This window comes from Barbus barbus (genome assembly GCF_936440315.1).
Source record: "Barbus barbus genome assembly, chromosome: 24".
NCBI lineage: Eukaryota > Metazoa > Chordata > Actinopteri > Cypriniformes > Cyprinidae > Barbus > Barbus barbus.
The window spans coordinates 11,499,852-11,520,385 of NC_136752.1; the positions used below are offsets into that span (position 1 = coordinate 11,499,852).

General features: G+C 36.3%; 3 protein-coding genes across 4 annotated transcripts; all 3 read right to left on the reverse strand.

Annotated features, from left to right (window-relative positions):
• Nucleotides 1–2,534: 2,534 nt before the first annotated feature.
• Nucleotides 2,535–4,816, reverse strand: bsnd (barttin CLCNK type accessory subunit beta; the record flags this gene model as incomplete). Its single annotated transcript, XM_079375860.1, has 3 exons — nt 2,535–2,793; nt 4,413–4,495; nt 4,640–4,816. The coding sequence occupies 3 exons, from the start codon at nt 4,814–4,816 to the stop codon at nt 2,535–2,537; spliced, it is 519 nt and encodes a 172-aa protein (XP_079231986.1).
• A 302-nt stretch (nt 4,817–5,118) lies between these two features.
• LOC306844035 (uncharacterized protein) lies at nt 5,119–13,597 on the reverse strand. Of its 2 annotated transcripts, XM_079375863.1 has the most exons (4): nt 13,209–13,597; nt 11,550–11,768; nt 11,319–11,402; nt 5,715–7,394 (listed from the first exon to the last, which is right to left on the reverse strand). In XM_079375863.1, exons 2-4 carry the CDS (start codon nt 11,567–11,569, stop codon nt 7,220–7,222), a joined length of 279 nt encoding a protein of 92 aa, XP_079231989.1. In that variant the 5' UTR covers nt 11,570–11,768; nt 13,209–13,597; the 3' UTR covers nt 5,715–7,219. The 2 variants fall into 2 exon arrangements, with proteins under 2 accessions (XP_079231988.1, XP_079231989.1); XM_079375862.1 differs by having other exon boundaries at nt 5,119–7,394; nt 11,319–11,768; nt 13,209–13,584.
• A 3,891-nt stretch (nt 13,598–17,488) lies between these two features.
• Nucleotides 17,489–19,685, reverse strand: LOC306844401 (uncharacterized protein). The gene is made up of 2 exons (XM_079376497.1): nt 19,080–19,685; nt 17,489–17,963 (listed from the first exon to the last, which is right to left on the reverse strand). Exons 1-2 carry the CDS (start codon nt 19,361–19,363, stop codon nt 17,723–17,725), a joined length of 525 nt encoding a protein of 174 aa, XP_079232623.1. The 5' UTR covers nt 19,364–19,685; the 3' UTR covers nt 17,489–17,722.
• Between the last annotated feature and the right edge of the window lie 849 nt (nt 19,686–20,534).

Genomic DNA, 20,534 nt, shown 5'->3' on the forward strand with positions numbered 1-20,534 from the left:
CTACTAAACAATACAATTTAAATTGACTTGTAGTAAAACTGTTTTTTTATTTATTTTTTTAAAGCAAGACAAATGGAAGATGCATGCCTTTATACTGTTTTTACACTGATCTTACACTGATCTTAAGCTCACGTCACCGGCGCGCTTCCGCAAAAGCAAAATAGTTGCGCGCGCACGTCGGATGCTGCTGGTATCACTTTGACCAAAAACAGATTCTCGTCGTCCTCTGTTGGCCCAATAGTGGTATTGTTAAGCAGCTAAAAGAGCAGCAGTCGAATTACAACCTGAAAAACACAATACAATCTATATATAAGGTAGGCTGTTTTGAGAAGTGAAGTGAAGAGCCTACATTGCAAAGCAAGCCATTGGTCCCAACAGCTTAAAAGGATAATTCACACAAACATGAAAATTCTGTCATCATTTATTCAGCCTATGTTGTTCAAAAACTGTACGATTTTTCTTTCTGTGGATCATATAAACATGAGAAATGAATGTATTTATTTATTTAGAGTGACCTGCCCCATTCATAAAATATGCCTGTATGAGCAGGTAAAATGCAAAAAGGTTGGTGAGGTTCATATTTAGGTCTACAGGATAGAAAACACCAATAGTTTGGTATAAAAGCAGAATTCAATAGATATGGCGTTTAATTTGTGCCAAAAAAAAAAAAAACTAGCAGCCACATACGTCTACTGTTGTCTTCACTGTCATGTGTTCAGCATTTTATGCTTAATGAGTTAAGATCACTGCACACTGAAGGCCATTGCACACGGAGTCCGAGAATTTCGCATACGTTTTCTCGTATTCCCCATCCTTTTCTATCAAAATGCATGCTATGGATGCGAAAACGCAGAAAATCGAACCTGATCCATTTTTTTTTTTTTTTTTTTTTGTGCAGGCATGATTGACACAACGTGAGGTCGTATTTATTGTTTAACGTGTGAAAATTTTGAACAAAAATTTCAGACTCAGTGTGCAATGACCTTTACTGCTCTCAGTGAATGTTCTGCAGACCAATTTGCAGATATCCAGGTATACACTCTTAAAAATATAGGTGCTTAAAAGGTTCTTCACAGAGATGTCATAAGGCCCTTTCACACTGCAGGAACCTTTTCATAGTACCCAAACTAATTGTGGAACTACCCACTTTTTGGCATGTTCGCACCGTGGGAACTAGGAACTGTTTTAGTTCCCGGAACTGGGAAATAGTTTGCGCAAAATCATCCCAGTACTTTAGTACTGTACTTTTAGTTCTGGAACTAAAGCGGTGCGAAATGGACTATAGAAGAACCATTTTTGGTTCCACAAAGATCCTTTTGTGAAACAGAAAGGTTCTTCAGATGCTAAAGGTTCTTTATGGAACCAATTAGACAAAAACATTCTTCTATGGCATCGTGAAGCACCCTTATTTTTAAGAGTGTAAAAAAGACAACGTACATTTGTTTAATAAGTTTTGTTTAACAAGTTTTCTAAAATTCTAGATGCTTTTATATTTCTGTTCTAAACTTGAGCAAATCTACAGTATAATCCTTTTGTCTTCATGCTTTGTCATAATATTCAGAGTTTTAGAAAGATTGTATGAGCTCATTAGTGAAAAAGAATCAAAACATTGTTTACCTGGATAACAGATTGTTCACTAACAGCTGTAACTTACTGTATAAAGCATAAAACAGAGCTGAGCACATGACGGAGGATGACACAAAGTAGATACAAATGAAACAACAGCAAAGACATAAACAAATGTATTGTACAAAGCAGTCTACACTTTTTCACACAAATTGGGTCAACATCAATTTTGAAACAGCCATAAATGACAGAACTAGCTTGGCAAGGAGGATGACATAAGCCCACAATTAGTAGATGTAGATGAGTATGTTCTTTGTTCATCTTAACGCATAGACAATATAGACACGGACAAATGTATAGCACAAAGCAGCTGACTCCTTTTTGGCACAAATGGAACCTCATAAATGGAAAGTCCCCCCCCCCCCATGACAGAAAAACAAACGAGTGTGAGTACTTGTATATAATATATATAAGATGATTCACAGTATTACAACATGCATTTTTTACATGACTAAAAATATCTAGAACTTAATCACTTTTACACTTTAAAGTAATACATTTTTCAAATAATACATACATATAAACTATCATTATAATTATTGTGCTGTCTCAAATGTAAAGGAAGGAGCACCACAAACAAATTTAAAAACTTCACACCAGGCAGTTCCTCTTTCAGTGTCCTCTGGTCTGCATGGTGAGTCAAGGTCACAAGTATTTCATCACCTAATGCTTAAACTTTTTCCAGCTTTATTTCCCTGAGAGTTGAACGATTCTATGCTTTTGACAAAGTCAAGGCCAGACCTTGTGACATTCACATGCTTAACATGTAAAAAGTGAAGGCACATAAATTGAATGCATATATGTTTTGTTATTGTACAAGTTATTTAAAAAAATGTATGGCTACATACAGTAGGTGTCAAATCTTTTATGTCAGATGTAGATGGTGATTTGGACATTATCAGCAGTAGCTATTCACTCTCCAGCTCAGATGTGTAGTAACACGAGTCCTCCACTTTCCCATAGTACATCTCTCTGTTGGGGTCTGGTCGTGGAGTTCTTCTCTCCATCAGTGGAGTGCTGGAGCAGACCAGAACACTGGGAGAACTTCGGCATGTGTGGAGGACGATAACACTCTCGTCGGATTTGTTGTGGCGTTTTGGATCTGCCGATATTTCTACTTCATCATCACAGAAGCCAGCCAAGGGAGCTCTTATTGGTTTTGTCGGACTGTGACAAGAAATAAATGTGAGATTTACGCTACAATATTTCAATGTCTATATATATGCTAATTTAAACAGTTTTACACATTAAAGCGATAAAAATGATCCCAGAAATGAAAATTCTCTCATTTATTCACTCTCGTAGTGAGTAGTATACCATTGATTCCAACCAACTATCCAACTTGGGTTTCAAAAGCAGTTCTGTCTTAGCTAGGTTGAGTTGAAGGTGATGGTCCATCATCCAGCAAGAAATGTCTGTTAGACACCCTGAGATGCGAGCAGCTATCGTCGGATCATCAGCATGGAATGAGAGGTAGAGTTGAGTGTCATCAGCATAGCAGTGATATGAAAAGCCATGTTTCTGAATGACAGAACCTAGTGATGCCATGTAGACAGAAAAGAGAATTGGTCCAAGAACTGAGCCCTGAGGCACCCCAGTAGTTAGATGTTGCGGCTTGGATACCTCACCTCTCCAAGATACTTTGAAGGACCTATCAGAGAGGTAAGACTCAAACCACTGGAGTGCGGTTCCTGAGATGCCCTTTCTCAATAGGGTTGACAAGAGGATTTATTTATTTATTTATTTTGGTCCGTTGTATTAAAATGAGACCAAAAATTCAAACATGATAAAAATTTAAGTTAATTATTAACCCACAACAATTAAAAACAAAAACATTTAAAATGTATTGTCCCTTTTCTTTTCTTTTTTTGTAATTAATAGAAAATAACAAATGAGATTTCAATGATATTTTGACTCAAATAAGGAATGTCCGCAGTGTTCAGAAATATATCCACCTTGCGTCAAAGACAAAAAACGAGTGTAAATGTCAGTTATGGTGGAAAGATTTGATGTTGGAGAAAATCTTGAATATAGTTCAAGATTCAAGATTTTATTTGTCACATACACAATAATACAGAGTATAACCAGCAGTGAAATAGTGAGGTCAGTTGCTTCTTTTTTTCATTATTTCGTAGACTGCTTTCTAAAACTCACTATTATCAGTGTAATCTACATCAAATAGTGATGATAATGCTGAGAGAGAGAGAGAGAGAGAGAGAGATTCTTAGAGGCTGTTGAGTTGTAAGGTTGAACCCTTGTCTCTTAAAGATTTTAACCAAAAATAATCTCATCATATTCAGAGTAATTACATTCTCTGTCTGGTAAGATTCAATTAACTAACTGCTGAACCTAGTTACAGAGGGAGTGAACTTGGAAAGTAATGAGTTTTGATGGGCTCTCAGAAAACACACAGACCCCAATGTAATGACAGAAAGAGAAGGAAGAGATTGAATTAGACTGGATGAATGAATGGAGGATGATGGAGACGACCGTTTGCATTATCTTTACCATTAAAGTCAATTATCCATTAAATCTTAAAAAAAGCAGTGTTTTGGTTTATTTAGAGCATCCTTAGTTATTTAGCTTTGGAAATGCCTTATTGCCAATTTACTAGTCTAGTAAATTTATATTGTAGAAAAATAAATAAAAATTGGCAACCACATTTAAAGACATCACACAAAATAGACAATAGTTTCTTGAATTAAGTTTATGTAAGTTAATGTAATTTGCAATTTATCAGATATATTTATACACTGGAATTTTTATATATTTTTTAGATCACTAACCTTTTTTCATCTGAGCTTCCAGCACTCAAGTCCTGTTTTTCAGCCCCACAGAGTTCTTCCTTATCTGGCAGTATAACAGTCACCTGTAGGACGAGTGAAACACTTGAATGTAACGCAATTCAAAGTCTAACTTTGAGTATTAATAACCTAAGAGCTGATATTATGCCTTGACAATAAAACATTAAATAGATCTATTAGTGAACAGTAGGAACAGCCTCTTTCCTTACCCTGGGGTAACACTGACACACTGACCAGACAGACCCAATAACCACCATCATCACTCCCGCAGTGCAGAACGTGGCAAACACCTGTGGCTTCTCTACGGAAATCATGAACAGACCCAACGCCACGAACGCCATGCCCAGAACGATGAGCCCATAGCGGTACGGCTTGTTCTCTGCCATGGAAAAAAACTTACAAGTCCAGCAGTGGTTTATTAAGTTCACAGAGGAAAGTACCGGTGAGCGTGTGGAGCTTTATGAATGTGTCCCCATAGAGGTGAAGGGCAGGAGTGAGTGACAGGACGCAGGGCCAGTGGAGAACCAAGATCCGGATCATTGAACCTGTAATGGGCCTTAGTCAGGTGACCTTCCCCCAGGTAAAGGTTGCATTGGCTTGAGCAATCTTACTACGTTCATTTCCAGGAATGCTAGCATCTTAATGATATTGTAGAGAGAAATAAAGCACAAGAACACACAAAACTTTTGGTTTGATATTAATATTGGTTAGCAAATACCAAATACAAATCAACCATACAGTTTATGTATCATGCAGTGTATTGGTATTTATATGCACGGGTGATAGTAATATACTGACAAAATACTGCATAGCTGACAAAACGTCACTGAAAACACACTTGTGCAGCATTGTGTGATATAGAATTAATAATACACACACATGAAACAGAGATAATAGTTTCTGGTAGGCCTGTTAAAGTGACAATGAAAGTGGCAATCTGGAGAGAGGCACATATTTTTCAATCCCATATCTTACAACATAATGTAGGCCCACCATTAAAATAGAAAAATAAAAGAATATACATTAGGAAATGTCTAAATCATTCTCAAAAACATGTTCTGGTCAATAGGGAAAAAAGTGAGTGAGTAGAAATCAAGGCACAATTCAATATTTGGTTCAGCTTATTAATAAAGAGGTACTCAGTGGCATTTACAATCATAACCTAGCATTTTAACCTTCATGTTTTGTTCAGATTGACTTCATGTTTGGAGTCCCACCAACCTCAGTAATAAATACTACCATTCAAGTTTTGGGTGAGTGATTTATTAATATTTTTATTTTTTTAAAGAAAGTCATTTATTTCATTCAGCAGGGACTTTAAATTTCTAAAAGCAGTAAAGGCATTTACATGTATTTTATTGATGCTTTTCACAAAAATATTTAGGTGCTTGGCTGTTTTCAACAGTGATAATAATACAAAATGTTTCTTGAGCACCAGATCAGCCTATTAGAATGCTTTCTGAAGGATCGTGTGACCCTGAAGGCTGGAATAATGGCTGTTGAAAATTCAGCTTTACCATTGCAGGAATGAATTACTTTTTAAAATAGAAAATAGTTATAATTTATAACAGTATTTAATAATATTACTGTTTTTACCATTTCTGAAATCTTACAGACCCAAAACTGGAATGGCAGTGTATGTGTAATATTAAATAATAATAGTGTTTTTAAATTATTTTTTTATTTTCCCTTCAAATTAATATGTTCATTCCCTTCGTCTGATTTGAGTAAAACCCTTTTCCTTGTCACACTTTTTTTTTTTACCACAATGTAAGAATGCATATTTCATCACTGTGGCTGGTATCTATTTTAGTAACACTGCTTCTGTTTTTGACACCATTAAAAACACTATAGAGTAATACAATAAAACAAATGAAAACATACAACTTTTAAAACCGTCAAACTTCGATGGTAACTAGTTTTTGAAATGGCTTTGGGGTCTCTCAGACCTTACGAAGATAAATACGTTTTAAGTTATCCACATATGAAAAAGTGAGAAACGAGATTATAGTGATACAAGTCATGTTATCAGTGATAGTTCATAGAATCAGCATACAAATTATTGTAGTTATATAAGAAATAAGAAAGATTGTTTTCTTCCCATTTTAAAAGCAGTTCCACTGCTTATGACACTTGGTGTTATTTGTAGCATGCAGAGACCTGGACTTCAATTATCAGCTTCAAAACTAACAAAATAAAAAAATTATCACATCAGCCAGAGTTCAGTTGTAGGTTGGACAGATGAGTCCATATTATTACAAAATGATGAAGTTTCTTGTCACTTAAATAACTTTAGCAGTTTTTTTAACATTAGACATAGAAATAGAGCTGCACAATATTTCTGTCTTTTTCCGCCATTTATCATTAAATATTACGTATGTACTTGTGAACTTGTTTCCCTTTTATTTTCAGATTACTTTTGCAGTCTGTATCTATTACAATAACTTAAAAGACAGAGATATAAAAATATATAACCCTTTAAGTGCATCATCTCTTGTAGAGTGCATGCTGAGCTGTGTGCGATCATGCATAAAAATTTTACTTTGTTTTTTCATGTAAACCAATTTTTTATCCCATCGCTGTTTTGAAGCCTACATTTAGTTGTAGCATTTAAAGTATTTATTTATCTTTGTAGAATAGAGTTTAATATGGCCATTTATCAGTTATCAGCCATAAAATGAAAATAATTACTGGCTTAACTGTGACTGACAGATTTTTAATATCTGCGCATCCCCGATTAAACCAACTTTTCAATCATAACTTGTCGGTGTCTACAGTCAACCCAGTGGTTATACTTGGTTTACAGCTGTAGTGGTCTTCATAACAGTCTCATAGGAAGGCGGCGGCTCCATTTGCCAGGGGGGAGGGGTTGCAGGTTGGCTCTGTAGACTGATGTCTGAGGTGGGAGGAACTTGGACTGGACTGTGCTCCTCTGCAGTAGCCCTCCGGATGCGATCCAGCCTCCTAAGGAAAGAGAATAGCAGTGAATATGCATACATATAGTTTGAATATGTGGCATAATCACAACTCAACTGGACATTTAAAGGGATAGTTCACCCCAAAATGAAAATTAACCCATGATTATATGAGTTTATTCTTTCAGACAAATACAATCGGAGTTAATTTAAAACAATGTCCAGGCTATTATAAGCTTTATATTGGCAGTGAATGTTGGTTGAGATGTTGAAGTCCAAAAAAGTGCATCCATCCATCATAAAAAGTGCTCCACATGGCTCCGGGGGATTAATAAAGGCCTTCTGAAGCAAAGCGATCTGTTTGTATATGAAAAATGTACATATTTAAAACTTTATAAACAGTAATCTTTAACTTCTGCTAACTGTTGCAGCTGATGATGTGGGTGTAGCGTAAGCTCAAGCTGGTGAGAATATGCTAGTCTTGTGAGAACCAAGTTTTGTTTACAGCAAAGGAAAACCAGTCTCCTCTTGGCTTACAGTATATCAAAATCCTTTTTCCTTACAAATCCCCCGGAGCCGTGTGGAGTACTTTTTATGATGGATGGACACACTTTTTTGGACTTCAAAATTTCAACCCCCATTCTGAAAGTGAAAGTGAGTGAAGTGACGTGTGGCCAAGTACGGTGACCCATTCTCGGAATTTGTTCTCAGCATTTAGTGAAGTGAAGTGATGTGTAGCCAAGTATGGTGACCCATACACGGAATTTGTGCTCTGCATTTAACCCATCCAAGTGCACACACACAGCAGTGAACACACACACACCCAGAGCAGTGGGCAGCCAATGCTGCGGCGCCCGGGGAGCAGTTGGGGGTTCGGTGCCTTGCTCAAGGGTCTCACTTCAGTCGTGGTATTGTAGGTGGAGAGATTAGTTATTCGCTCCCCCTACCGACAATTCCTGCCGGACGTGAGACTCGAACCTGCGAGTTATAAGTCCGACTCTCTATCCATTAGGCCACGACTGCCCCCCAGTCGTTCACTGCCATTATAAAGTTTGGAAGAGCCAGGACATTTTTGGCTTGAGGCTTTAGGGAGTAAATCATGGGGTAATTTTCATTTTTGCAAAATTAAATACCTTTGCCGCTTAGATGCATATGTAAATATGTGCTGAGTGCTTTCCATCAATAACAAAATAAATGCACAACAAAAATGACAGTGATGAGAAAACAGTATGTTTGCACCAGCTCTGCAATTTCGCACTCAAGTCAAATTTATTTACTGTCACTTTATACAATAAATTGCTTTAAAGCAAGCAGCTTTATAGTACTAAACATACAAGTCAGTGTGTCAGTGTCACTCACTTTCAATTAGAATTACAACTTCAGCTGACTTTTGTGGAGCCCCAGAGCCACAGCCACCTATTATATAATCACCACAGACCAATGGTAGTTTGTTTACCAGCTTTCTGAAAAGTTTGCTTTGGCAAACTACTTTAAACTTCACGAACAAACTTCAAGAGAACTTCGTTTTGCTCTGATTTTGTTAAAAATTACGTTTGATTTGGTCTCTGATTTGGCTTATTGGGACCTTTAGGTAATAAGGAATTATAGAGACGACATTTATTTCACCTAGTGTGTGCTTGCTATTGTGTTCTCATTTTTTAAACCAAAGAGTTCGAGTATTTAACATTATTCCCTTACAAAGACTGTACTTCAGTTGCCAAAAAGACAGGGGTGGGGAGAAGGGGGGACCCCTAGGCAATGATTTGATGGCTTCAGCATGTTGCAAGAAACAAAAAATCTCATCTCTCTTCCTCTCGTTCCCTCCCTCCTCATTCTTTCTGGGCTAGTGTACAATGCTGACTGCTTTCTGTTAACATTTATACTCCTGAGCATGTGGTCAGAATGAACTGCTTTACCCCCTTTGATTCTTTGATTCAGCACGATTCTCCAAAAAAAAAAAAAAATAGATTTGAATATAAACTAAGATCATTATGAAGTACCAGCACCTTACTAGTCTTTAAATGGCAATGGGCCCTTTCTCTCTCTCTCTCTCTCTCTCTCTCTCTCTCTCTCTCTCTGTGTCTCTCTCTTTCCCTCAGACATGGAACACTGAAAGAATTTGGCGCCCAACAGCTGTTCAGTCTTCACTCTGTCAGTAAACATTACCTTGCCTTAACATTTTCTCTCAGTTTCTCCATTAATTACATGACACATTTGCATTTTGTCAGGCACTGAAACATTTAAAAATGTTTCTGACTGCTTTGATTAAAGGGAGTCAGTTCAAACTCTTAAACTTATAACTGTAATTGACATAAAAACACTGTTTTGTTGAGCTGGGCATCACAGAATGACTTCCTAACATCTCATTTAAAGCTAAAGTGTGTAATTCCTGCAACACTAAACTCACCAAACAAATTGCAGAAGTGGTTAGCAAACAATGAGCTATGTTTTGATAGTGACACACAGTTGTCTTTGTACATTAAACTGGAATAAGAAAAATACCAAATAAAATAGACTAAATAGATAAAGCTGAAGTTTGGAAGTATGAATCTGATGATACATTTTTTCCACAAACCAACATCTCATAGATAGGCATATTTGATAAAGGAAAATGATCATCCTTTCAGCTAATACAGTGGGCTTTTGTTCTATATGAAAATAAACTTAAATTATGTTGACATGAATTTACCGAATTTTGCCATAAGTCAAACATATTATGGTTCTGCAATATATAAATATATTGTGGAAACTTAAATCCCTGTAGAGCTGCTTTGCAACGATTTGTATCGTAAAAAGCACTATACAAATTAACTTGAATTGAAAACTTGAATTGAATTAGTTCATGGACACGGTGCAGACTTACCATGTCTACCATCTAACACTGCAGACCCTCACTGTTTTCACTGCTGACCTACTTCTATAATCAGAACATTTGTTACTTTTGCTTAACTTTGGCTTTCAAACTGAGAGTGGGCCGAAAAGAGACAGAGCACCCTCTTAGTTTGCATAGTTTTATAAACTGAAAGCCAGAGATATACTGAGTGTATACAAAATTACCAAACAGTGTATTATTTTTCAGCATTCTTATGTTTCACGACTGATGTTACTAGTCCTAGTGTGTGCGAAAGAAAGCTATTACTATTGCTCATACTTAAGTAAAACCAACCATTTAATGACTACTAACTAATGCTAAAAACTCTTTTAGCAATGCAACTTATTTAGGTCAGGGTCAGCAGTCCATTCTATGATGTCATTTCCTATTTTATGGGTTTTCTGCATGTTGGTTGCACCACATGGCTGTCATTTTCTGGAAAACATACTATTAAGTACATACATACATAGAATCAATAATAAAAGATTATGCCAAACTAAGACAAGGTTTTATTTTCAAGAATTTTATACTTTTAATGAGGTTTTTTTTTTCTTCATTGTGAAAACAACTGTCTCTCCCTGACATTTTCTATTTGCCTCCAAACATTAAAATTAATTCAGGAATTAAAAACTGTGTGTTCAAGACATTTTTGAATAGATTTATACATGTAACTAAACAAGAAAAAAGTCCCATATCCTTGTGGGTTCTTGACTTCTCAAAATTCCTTATTATTTATGTTCTATTCTGTTTTTGATATTGTCCAGGAAAAAAACTTGGAATACACTACATGATTTTTGCCTCAATTTGCAGTCTGGACAAATCAGTGCTAGTTGCCAAAAGAACCAGTGTGCAAATATACAAATCTGTTCCGATTTTAAAAGTCATGTAGTCTAGTCCAGCTTTTAGTCTCTCTGTTTGTTTTGTATCTATTCACAGTGTTCCAGACACTTGATTTGACATTTACATACTCCATGACACTCGTCGTGTTTGTATAGAGTTGCCACAACTCTGGCTAAACTCTTGGATCTCTTTAATTGCACTCATAAATTAGCCTCATAATGATGTTTATGCACAAAAAATTGTTCAGCATGTGCTTCTTACCTTTGCACCGCAATGGCTTGATGGTGGGTGTAACAGGTGCCCGTTCGCGGGTGTAGAAGGAAGTGACCTGGCACAGCTACATGACTGGATTTAATGACCATACAGAAGGCACGGATGAGAATAAAGAGGCCCAGACACACTATAGGCATGCTAATGAGAACAATGTACATATCCATAGTCATAAAGAGCACCAGGCCTGCTATCACAAGCAAGATCCCCAATGAAACTTGCCATCTGTGCTGGAAAGACATGTTGTTTCTTCTGGCTACACAATCACTAGTAGGCACGTTGTTTTCTGCCCTTTTTAACACCACACATATTACTGTACGTGTGTATGATATTCTGAGTATGAGCTTCAAGTTGTGTTGCGCAGAGCACAGCACAATGGACAGTCCAGCCCCGGTGTCAGTTCATATCCTTGCAGATCCAAGAAAGAGATCACAGACCATCCTACACATAGAGCAGCATAAATGAGTTAACATTACACTTGCACCCAAGACAGAAAATATAGTTTTTATATATTAAAACATCTTAAAGCATATTAGAACATATTGGAGCATGCTTCAATATAAATTCATTTGCTCATAAAGATATCTAATACATTAAGCTGCATGTGCTTCATGTGGTAACGTCTAAAGAAATACATATTAATATGACATGAACAAAATGACTACATTAGTTGCACTAAAAAATAAGTTTAAAATTTAACCCTTGTGCATCAATAAAAAAAAGTTACACTTAGGTCCATAGTGGACAAAAATGTCCATGTCAAAAAAAACGGTCATAAAAATTGGAAGCTTGGGAGCAAAGACTTAAGTTAAGTAAAATGAAACCAAAAAAAAGTTATACAGGTTTAAGTTTATGAAAATTATTTATGAACAATATTTTATATTTAATTTTATTAATATTTTATATATATGAAACATCTTGAACTCTAAACCTGCTAGAAAATCAAAGCCATAAATCTAAACAAGTTGTGTTCCAAATTTGAGCTTGATATCTCAAAAAATTAGCTTTCAGTAAAATTTTGTTTGGGCGCAGTACCCAATTTTCCCCATTAGATGCCAACAAAACTCCACTGGTGCACACAGTGCTTGGATTTGTGATTTGCAGTAGAGTTTCTCTCTCTCAAATTTTACAAGAGCACACATGCACATACACACAATTTTCTTAATGACACACATACAAACCACACTCTAACATCTATACCAACACACCCACACTTATACGCATTATTTTCTAATTGGCTCTATAATATGCAGAAAACAGGAATAAAGCAAGTATTTGCTTTATAGACCCCTTATTGACCAAACCTGAAAAAAATGGCACCATCTGGTAAAAAATAAATTGTAAAAAAAATAATTTTGAAGCCTTGCCAACAGAATGAAAGCCTGTTAACAAAAAAACGGCATCATTTTACAATTAAACGGCACTGCGATTAAAACATTTTAATGGGTTTCAATGGGGACATTTTTGATTCACTTTTTTGTACCTATGTAAAATAGATTTATTAAAGAAAATGAGGGTGGATCAATAAAAATACACACCTGAGCCAATATGTAACTTATGCAGTTAGCATTAACACAGGCAAAATCATCACAAAAAAAAACTAAAATGGACAAAAATGTCCATAAGGGTGCACAAGGGTTAAATGAGGCAAAATGTCTTTAAGCCAAGGTAAGAATTGCATTATTACAATGTAACCTATGAATGAACACTGTATCAGCCTAATACCGTTTTATCGATGTATTAAATACAATAAATAAATGTTATTCAAATGCCGTTACAATTATTATAGTCGAATATTATGATTTAACATTGTGATTGAATATATATTTTTCACATGTAACAAAAAACGTGCTATTCATGTCGTCAATATAAATGCATTACCTTGTCGGTTTGACGCAGTCCGGCGTGCGTTTGTTTTGATCATGAAGTTGAACATCAGTGGATGAGTTTAAGCGTTTCTTCTAATGAACGGTCCTCAACACATCTATCTGTACTAGCACCGCTTGTTTCATTATACTCAACGGGGATAATCATTTCCAGCAAGCTCTTCACTTTACTGCGGAAATCGCGACTCAGCCAGTCATTTCCTTAGAGAATCCTTATGGAAAGTCAAATTCTTCCCACAGCCATCGATGTCTGTAGATCTGTCCGAGTCTCTGGCATTTAAACGTGAAGAGGAAGTGGCAGAGTTTATGAGCGGAGGTTGATGCCACTTCAGAGGGACGACCGATCCTTTAATGAATCGTTCTGTTGAAGTGAATCTTTTCAATGATTCAGGTGAGCCGGTTCACTAGTCCAAGAACGGATCATTTGGCTGCTAGGGATTTACGTATAATACAGCCATTTAGTACAGAATTTGATATTATTACAGTTTATTTTGCTTTCTACCAACAGGTGGAAAAACATTAACGAATTAATCACAACGATTTTACTGACAAACATTTTTAATCTGTAAGAGATTAAAAAAAAACATACAACCCGAATTCCGGAAATGTTGGGACGTTTTTTTTAAATTTGAATAAAATGAAAACTAAAAGACTTTCAAATCATATGAGCCAATATTTTATTCACAATAGAACATAGAGAACATAACAATCGTTTAAAATGAAAAAGAATTACACTTTTATCCACTAAATGAGCTCATTCAAATTTGATGCCTGCTACAGGTCTCAAAAAAGTTGGCACGGGAGCAACAAAAGTCTGAAAAAGCAAGAAATTTTGAAAAGATTCAGCTGGGAGAACATCTAGCAACTAATTAAGTTAATTGACATCAGGTCTGTAACATGATTAGCTATAAAAGGAATGTCTTAGAGAGGCAGAGTCTCTCAGAAGTAATGATGGCTCTCCAATCTGTGAAAGAGTGCATAAAAAGATTGTGGAATACTTTAAAAACAACGTTCCTCAACATCAAATTGCAAAGCCTTTGCAAATCTCATCATCTACAGTGCATAACATCATCAAAAGATTCAGAGAAACTGGAGAAATCTCTGTGTGTAAGGGACAAGGCCGAAGACCTTTGTTGGATGCTGGTGGTCTTCGGGTCCTCAGACGACACTGCATCACTCATCGGCATGATTCTGTCATTGACATTACTAAATGGGCCCAGGAATACTTCCAGAAACCACTGTCGGTAAACACAATCCGCCGTGCCATCTGCAGATGCCAACTAAAGCTCTATCATACAAAAGGAAGCCGTATGTGAACATGGCCCAGAAGCGCCATCGTGTCCTGTGGGCCAAGGCTCATTTAAAATGGACTATTTCAAAGTGGAAAAGTATGGTCAGATGAGTCCAAATTTAACATTCTTGTTGGAAATCACGGACGCCGTGTCCTCCGGGCTAAAGAGGAGGGAGACCTTCCAGCGTGTTATCAGCGTTCAGTTCAAAAGTCAGCATCTCTGATGGTATGGGGGTGCATAAGTGCATATGGTATGAGCACCTTGCATGTTTTTGAAGGCACTATGAATGCTGAAAGGTATATAAAAGTTTTAGAGCAACATATGCTCCCCTCCAGATGATGTCTATTTCAGGGAAGGCCTTGTGTATTTCAGCAGGACAATGCAAAACCACATACTGCAGCTATTACAACAGCATGGCTTCGTAGTAGAAGAGTCTGGGTGCTGAACTGGCCTTCCTACAGTCTAGATCTTTCACCTATAGAGAACATTTGGCGCATCATTAAATGAAAAATACGTTAAAGATGACCACAAACTCTTCAGCAGCTGGAAACCTATATCGGGCAAGAATGGGACCAAATTACAACACCAAAACTCCAGAAACTCATAACCTCGATGCCTAGACGTCTTCAAACTGTTTTGAAAAAAAGAGGAGATGCTACACCATGGTAAACATGCCCCCGTCCCAACTATTTTGAGACCTGTAGCAGGCACCAAATTTGAAATGAGCTCATTTTGTGCATAAAATTGTAAAATTGCTGTTTAAACATTTGTTATGTTATCTATGTTCTGTTGTGAATAAAATACTGGCTCATGTGATTTGAAATACTTTTAGTTTTCATTTTATTCAAATAATAAAAAAAAATGTCCCAACATTCCCGGAATTCAGTAATTTACAGTGGTGCTTAATAGGTTATTTTACTCACACAGTAGATGAAATTATATAGCTGCATTAGTTCATTGTAATGGATGCATTACTTCTGTTCCTCGAAAAGGGGTTGTCATATTTTGTCAGACAACACTCATAGGTGGGTATGACATGTTATGGGTTGCTGCTCAGAATCGCTGAATCTGTTTTTTTCTCTTTTTTCAACTGTTCAAAAGAACCGAGTCGCGGAAATGAGTCTGACTTCCCATTACTTGTCATTAAGGAAATCACCCAGTCCTGGGCGTGGAAGAGCCAAATGGGTCTAATACAATACATAGCTTTATTCAATACACACAAGCCAAAAGCTCTTTTTACGATAAAACTGATAAAGCCACACTACTGCCACAGCATTAGCCAATATTTAGAACAGTGGTGTTAGTCTCCTTTGAACAGTTTATTAAGTTAATGTAAAAACAAACACGTTTTTTTTTCCCCCCCATAGAGTCTTTGCATCTGTCCTGCTCACTGTTAACCCTTTGATGAGCAGTCATTGAAAAGTTCACTTGCATGACTTGTGAGGTCTCAGAAACTCTGTATGGTATTCTGTATTCTAACGCTGTATGGTATGGTATTCTGTATTATTCTATCTAATATTAGGGGCACTTCACTCACTTCCCAACATTGAGAGGGACTTGCCTCTGCAGATCAGATAAAACTATCATATATATCATATATATAAATATATATATATATATATATATATATATATATATATATATATATATGTATATATATATGTGTGTGTGTGTGTGTGTATTTTGTAGAGTTGAAAACTGACATAAATACTAGCTATTTCTTCACTGATGAGATATTCTGTCATTCATGGTATGATGATTTCCACCTGTTATATACAAGGCAAGGCTGCATGACTAGTGCAAAGAATTATAATCATATAATGTTTGCCTTTCATACCAGATCAAAAAATGAATAAGAGAAGTGTGAGTCTGGCTTGTCCTTTAGTTAGTTCTTTAAATAATAATAAAAGATTGTACATCATCTCAAATAAATGTCTATAGCATGCAAACAGAATTGATGTAAATAGCCCTCGGTAGGTTATTCATTGCATTTCAAAGAAAACACACAGAATATGTACAAAATGTAGAGAATACCCAGAAGTGCCCTTGTTAAAAGATGAATATCCTTGTAATGGATGAGTCAGAGGAAGCAGTGGCTGTGAATGTAATGTTTATAGTGTTCCAAACAATATTAACAGAGCATTAGTTGATCATTAAACTCTGTAATGCTGTGTGGTTTTCCCAGCAGAGATGTGCTCCCATTATCAGCCACCACAATGTGTGCTTTATGCATAAATCATCTCTCTGGCCACATCTCTACAGCAACCTGACCATGCAGTTTTTGAGTCAAAATTGTGTGCTCATATGCCATGAACATATTCTTTGCATTAAACAATGTTTCACCCTGAGACTCTAACAAATGGATAAATATACAAATTAAACTCTTTTCTTTGTCATTAATCAAACCTGTTGTCTGATATTTTTTGGAATGCCATATTATGCCAAATTAATGTTATTTGTTGGAATATCATGCAGTTTACAGTTGCAGGACAGCAAGTTGGCTGCAAATGCATTTAAGTGCAATGGCTAGTTAAAAGGAGGTACTGTAAATGTATTTTTGATTTTGAATATTTTGGAAAAATGTATCAATTGTGTATGATTTTGATGACTGTGAATATTTAATTGTAATTAATTAAATTATATTAAATTATATTTGTGAATAACTTGTATTATACGTATATAATATAATATAAAAATTAAACTATATAAATTTAATTGTAATTTAGTTTGACATCTTGATGATTCATTAGCATTGACAGATTCACTAGTTTTGACTAGAGCTGAGTACACTCCCATATGCAAAAGCTAATTTTCTCACATTCAAGTGTACTAGAATATATAGAATTTGAGATATTTATTGAGATGACTTGAATTAAAATTAAAATAAAATTAAAGCCTTCTCTTTTTAAAAAATGCATTGCATTATGTTTAATGAGTTATTAACCACTTATTTCCAACAGCTTACTTATAGATTTTTTTATTTATAATGCATTTTATTTGAGAAAAAGCAAAGTATTCTACATTTCTGTCTGAATAAAGCTGTAAACACATAGTCAAGACGATACAATCTCAAGAGGCACAAAACACCCCCTCGACTCGACGAGCTGTGGATTGTCAATGCCTGTTTTGAAGCTTCATCAACACTAGTTTGCGAATACTTTAGGGTGGCTATTCAGGTCCTTAGTTCGGGTCTCAAGAGATAAACATGGCTCAGATGTCACACTTCGAAACTGATCTCCCGTGAGCGTCCAAACAAAGGTTCAGTGAGCAGCTGTGTGTCTGAGTAGCTGCGTCTCAGGTGCGTGGAGCTCCTTGTGGTTTTGATGGCCACCTCATAAGGCGGGGGAGGTTCCATGTCCCAGTAAGGCGGCCGACCTCGACTGGTAGGGCTAAAACAGGTTGGCTCCATTGGGGGATAGTCCAAATCTTCACCATATACACCTCGCCTTTGCAAAGTCCTTAAAACACAATAACAGATTATTATTATTTTTTTAATAAGAGTGCTTGGCCTGGGGAAGCGGAATCTGAATGTAAGGTGGTATATGCTGTTTATCAACACTAGAGGGCCTCTCAGTATCAGATAACACTGCAGAGGAGCAACAACAGTTCTTAGGCTTCTCCTCTAAGTGATTTTTAATGACATCTGATGGTGAGAGAGGGGGAAAGGAAAGAGAGATGGCGTAAACCCAGAGGGATTTGGGTTATGGGTGGAAAAGTAAAATTATCTCCATGTTTGCTCCTATCTATTCCAGTCAAATCAAAAAGCTGCTTGAAAGTATGCATCTGTTTTATGTGGGCCACTTTTTGGTAAATTAACTAGAGAAGCATTTACACATTTTCAAGGCTGCTCTTTTTATGGTAGATCAGGTCTACTCTTTTATTTTATGTTGAAAATATGTTGAAAATGTTTATATTTATTATGTTTAATGCAATGTATAACATGGCATTATATTACATAAAATGTGAGATGGAGTTTGAGTTCAGAGAGATCAGGTTGGATTTATGGGTGTTGGAATAAGAACAATATACAGCATCAAGATAAGATATTTTGAGTCAAAAAAAAAAAAAAAAAAAAAAAAAAAAAAAATTTATATATATATATATATATATATATATATATATACACACATATTTATTTTAAGGTACATAAAAATAAATTTACAAAGTACAATATAAAAAGTAAAACTTGCGTATAAAATCGCAGTTTCATTAGGGCTGTTTATCTATACTTGTAAATGAAATATTTCATGAAATTGCAATTTTATAGTTACTTGAGTATTTGTTAGTGCCCATTTATGGCTACTAAAATAACACAAAACGTAATTTTTTTTTATGAGTTACCGAGGAGAGTTTGAGGTCGAGTCCCTCTGCTAACAACTCTAGATTGACCCTCATATAGGCTATAGCTTAATGCACTTTTGAATGGAACCTCCTCTACGACTCAACTCCAAATTGCTCAGACAGGGATTTTATCTTCTGTAGCCTACCTTTAGCCTAGGCTACTTCATCTTATCAGAATCACCAGCGCAGACATTTAGGCTATAAACTGATTTATGATGCGATGCCCCACTTACCCGTGCAGAAAGACGGACTGGGACTCGGGGAAGTGGTTTCCGGGCGGTGGGGTGAACAGGACTTGACTGTAGTCGTGGCTGAACTCTTCATTATAAGGCTCTGGGTTTCTCTTGCCGTTCATCGCCCAGAAGATCCCTAAAATGAGCATCACCGCCCCGAGCACCACACAGCACATGCTGAACGCCTGCAATCGACTTTGATTAGAAGTTAGAAAAGCGGTGGAGCCACCGGTGACTATTAAAAACACTCCAATAAAAATAGCGCCATGATGTAGTGAAGGCATAATGTAAATTCATAACATTGATCTATCTGGAAAGATCCGCGCGCATCGTCCAGCTTCAAGACGATATCGAGACTCCAATGTGAATCAAGTTCCTCAAACGGAGAGTTGTCTGAATTGGTTCACTTCTAAAGGAAATTGCATATCCTGTGCGCATTTTATGACTGACAATACCTTCATGTTACCCAATGTCTTGATTTAGGCACTTGCAGTAAAAAAAGGACTTAATGTGCATTAGGATGTAACACGCACTCGATCGTAGCTGTGATCTGCTGTTCACGCGCATCAGGTTTAGTCCGTGCTGTCAAATGAGCGCAGCTGCTTTGCTGTCAAACTCCTCTATCATTAGGCTATAAGAGCATCATTAGAGTTCATGCCCCACCCCAGAGCCGTCTGTAGGCCAGATGCTTGGCATGAATTTGAAAATGATTCCCAACAAGAAGCAGACATATTTGTTGAAGCTACATGGCGATCCCTAACCTTCTTGAAATAGATTTCCCCCAAGGTTTGAATGAAAATCCAGTTGATAAATACATTTGTAGTAGCCTTTATCAGTGTGAACTGTTAAATACATTAGTTTGTCGGTTACTCCTACATGCTGCTCAGTCATGATGTCAAAAATATAGAAAGCATATTGCTCACAAATTTCAGAGCTTTTAGTTTTTTTAGTAAATTAAAGGGTTCCAAGTCGTTCCAAACCTGTATGAGGTTCTCTCATCTGTTGAAAACAAAATAAAATATTTTGAAAAAGGTTGGAAAACATTGCCGGTAGCCATTGACTTCCATAGTATGGAAAAAATGTATGCCACTATATGAAAAGTCAATTGCTACTAGCAACTGCTTGGTTATTTTTCAAAATATCTTCTTTTGTCTTCAGCTGAAGATTTAAAATCGTATAGGTTTGGAACAATTTGAGGATGAGTAAATGATGACAGAATTTTCATTTTTGGACCCTTTTAATGTTTGTGATGAACCTACTTGAAGAGATTTTCACATTTTGTTCTACAACATAACCTCAGTGACCTGTGGATTTTCTTTTGATATGAAATTGCTAACTTAGTAAAAGCAATCAAGCAGTTGTAAGTAGTTGTATTCCTTTTTAGCAGTTTACTAGAAATTACATAAACATAGTGGCTTCAAAATTCACATTTAGGCCTATGGTGTGACTGTGTCT

Coding starts and splice junctions, on each gene's coding strand:
- LOC306844035 (XM_079375862.1), bottom strand. CDS start 11,569: ATGTCTTTCCAGCACAGATGGCAAGTTTCATTGGGGATCTTGCTTGTG. Junction 7,395..11,318: donor CAAGCCATTGCGGTGCAAAG/GTAAGAAGCACA, acceptor CTCTTTCCTTAG/GAGGCTGGATCGCATCCGGA.
- LOC306844401 (XM_079376497.1), bottom strand. CDS start 19,363: ATGCCTTCACTACATCATGGCGCTATTTTTATTGGAGTGTTTTTAATA. Junction 17,964..19,079: donor CAGTCCGTCTTTCTGCACGG/GTAAGTGGGGCA, acceptor TTGTGTTTTAAG/GACTTTGCAAAGGCGAGGTG.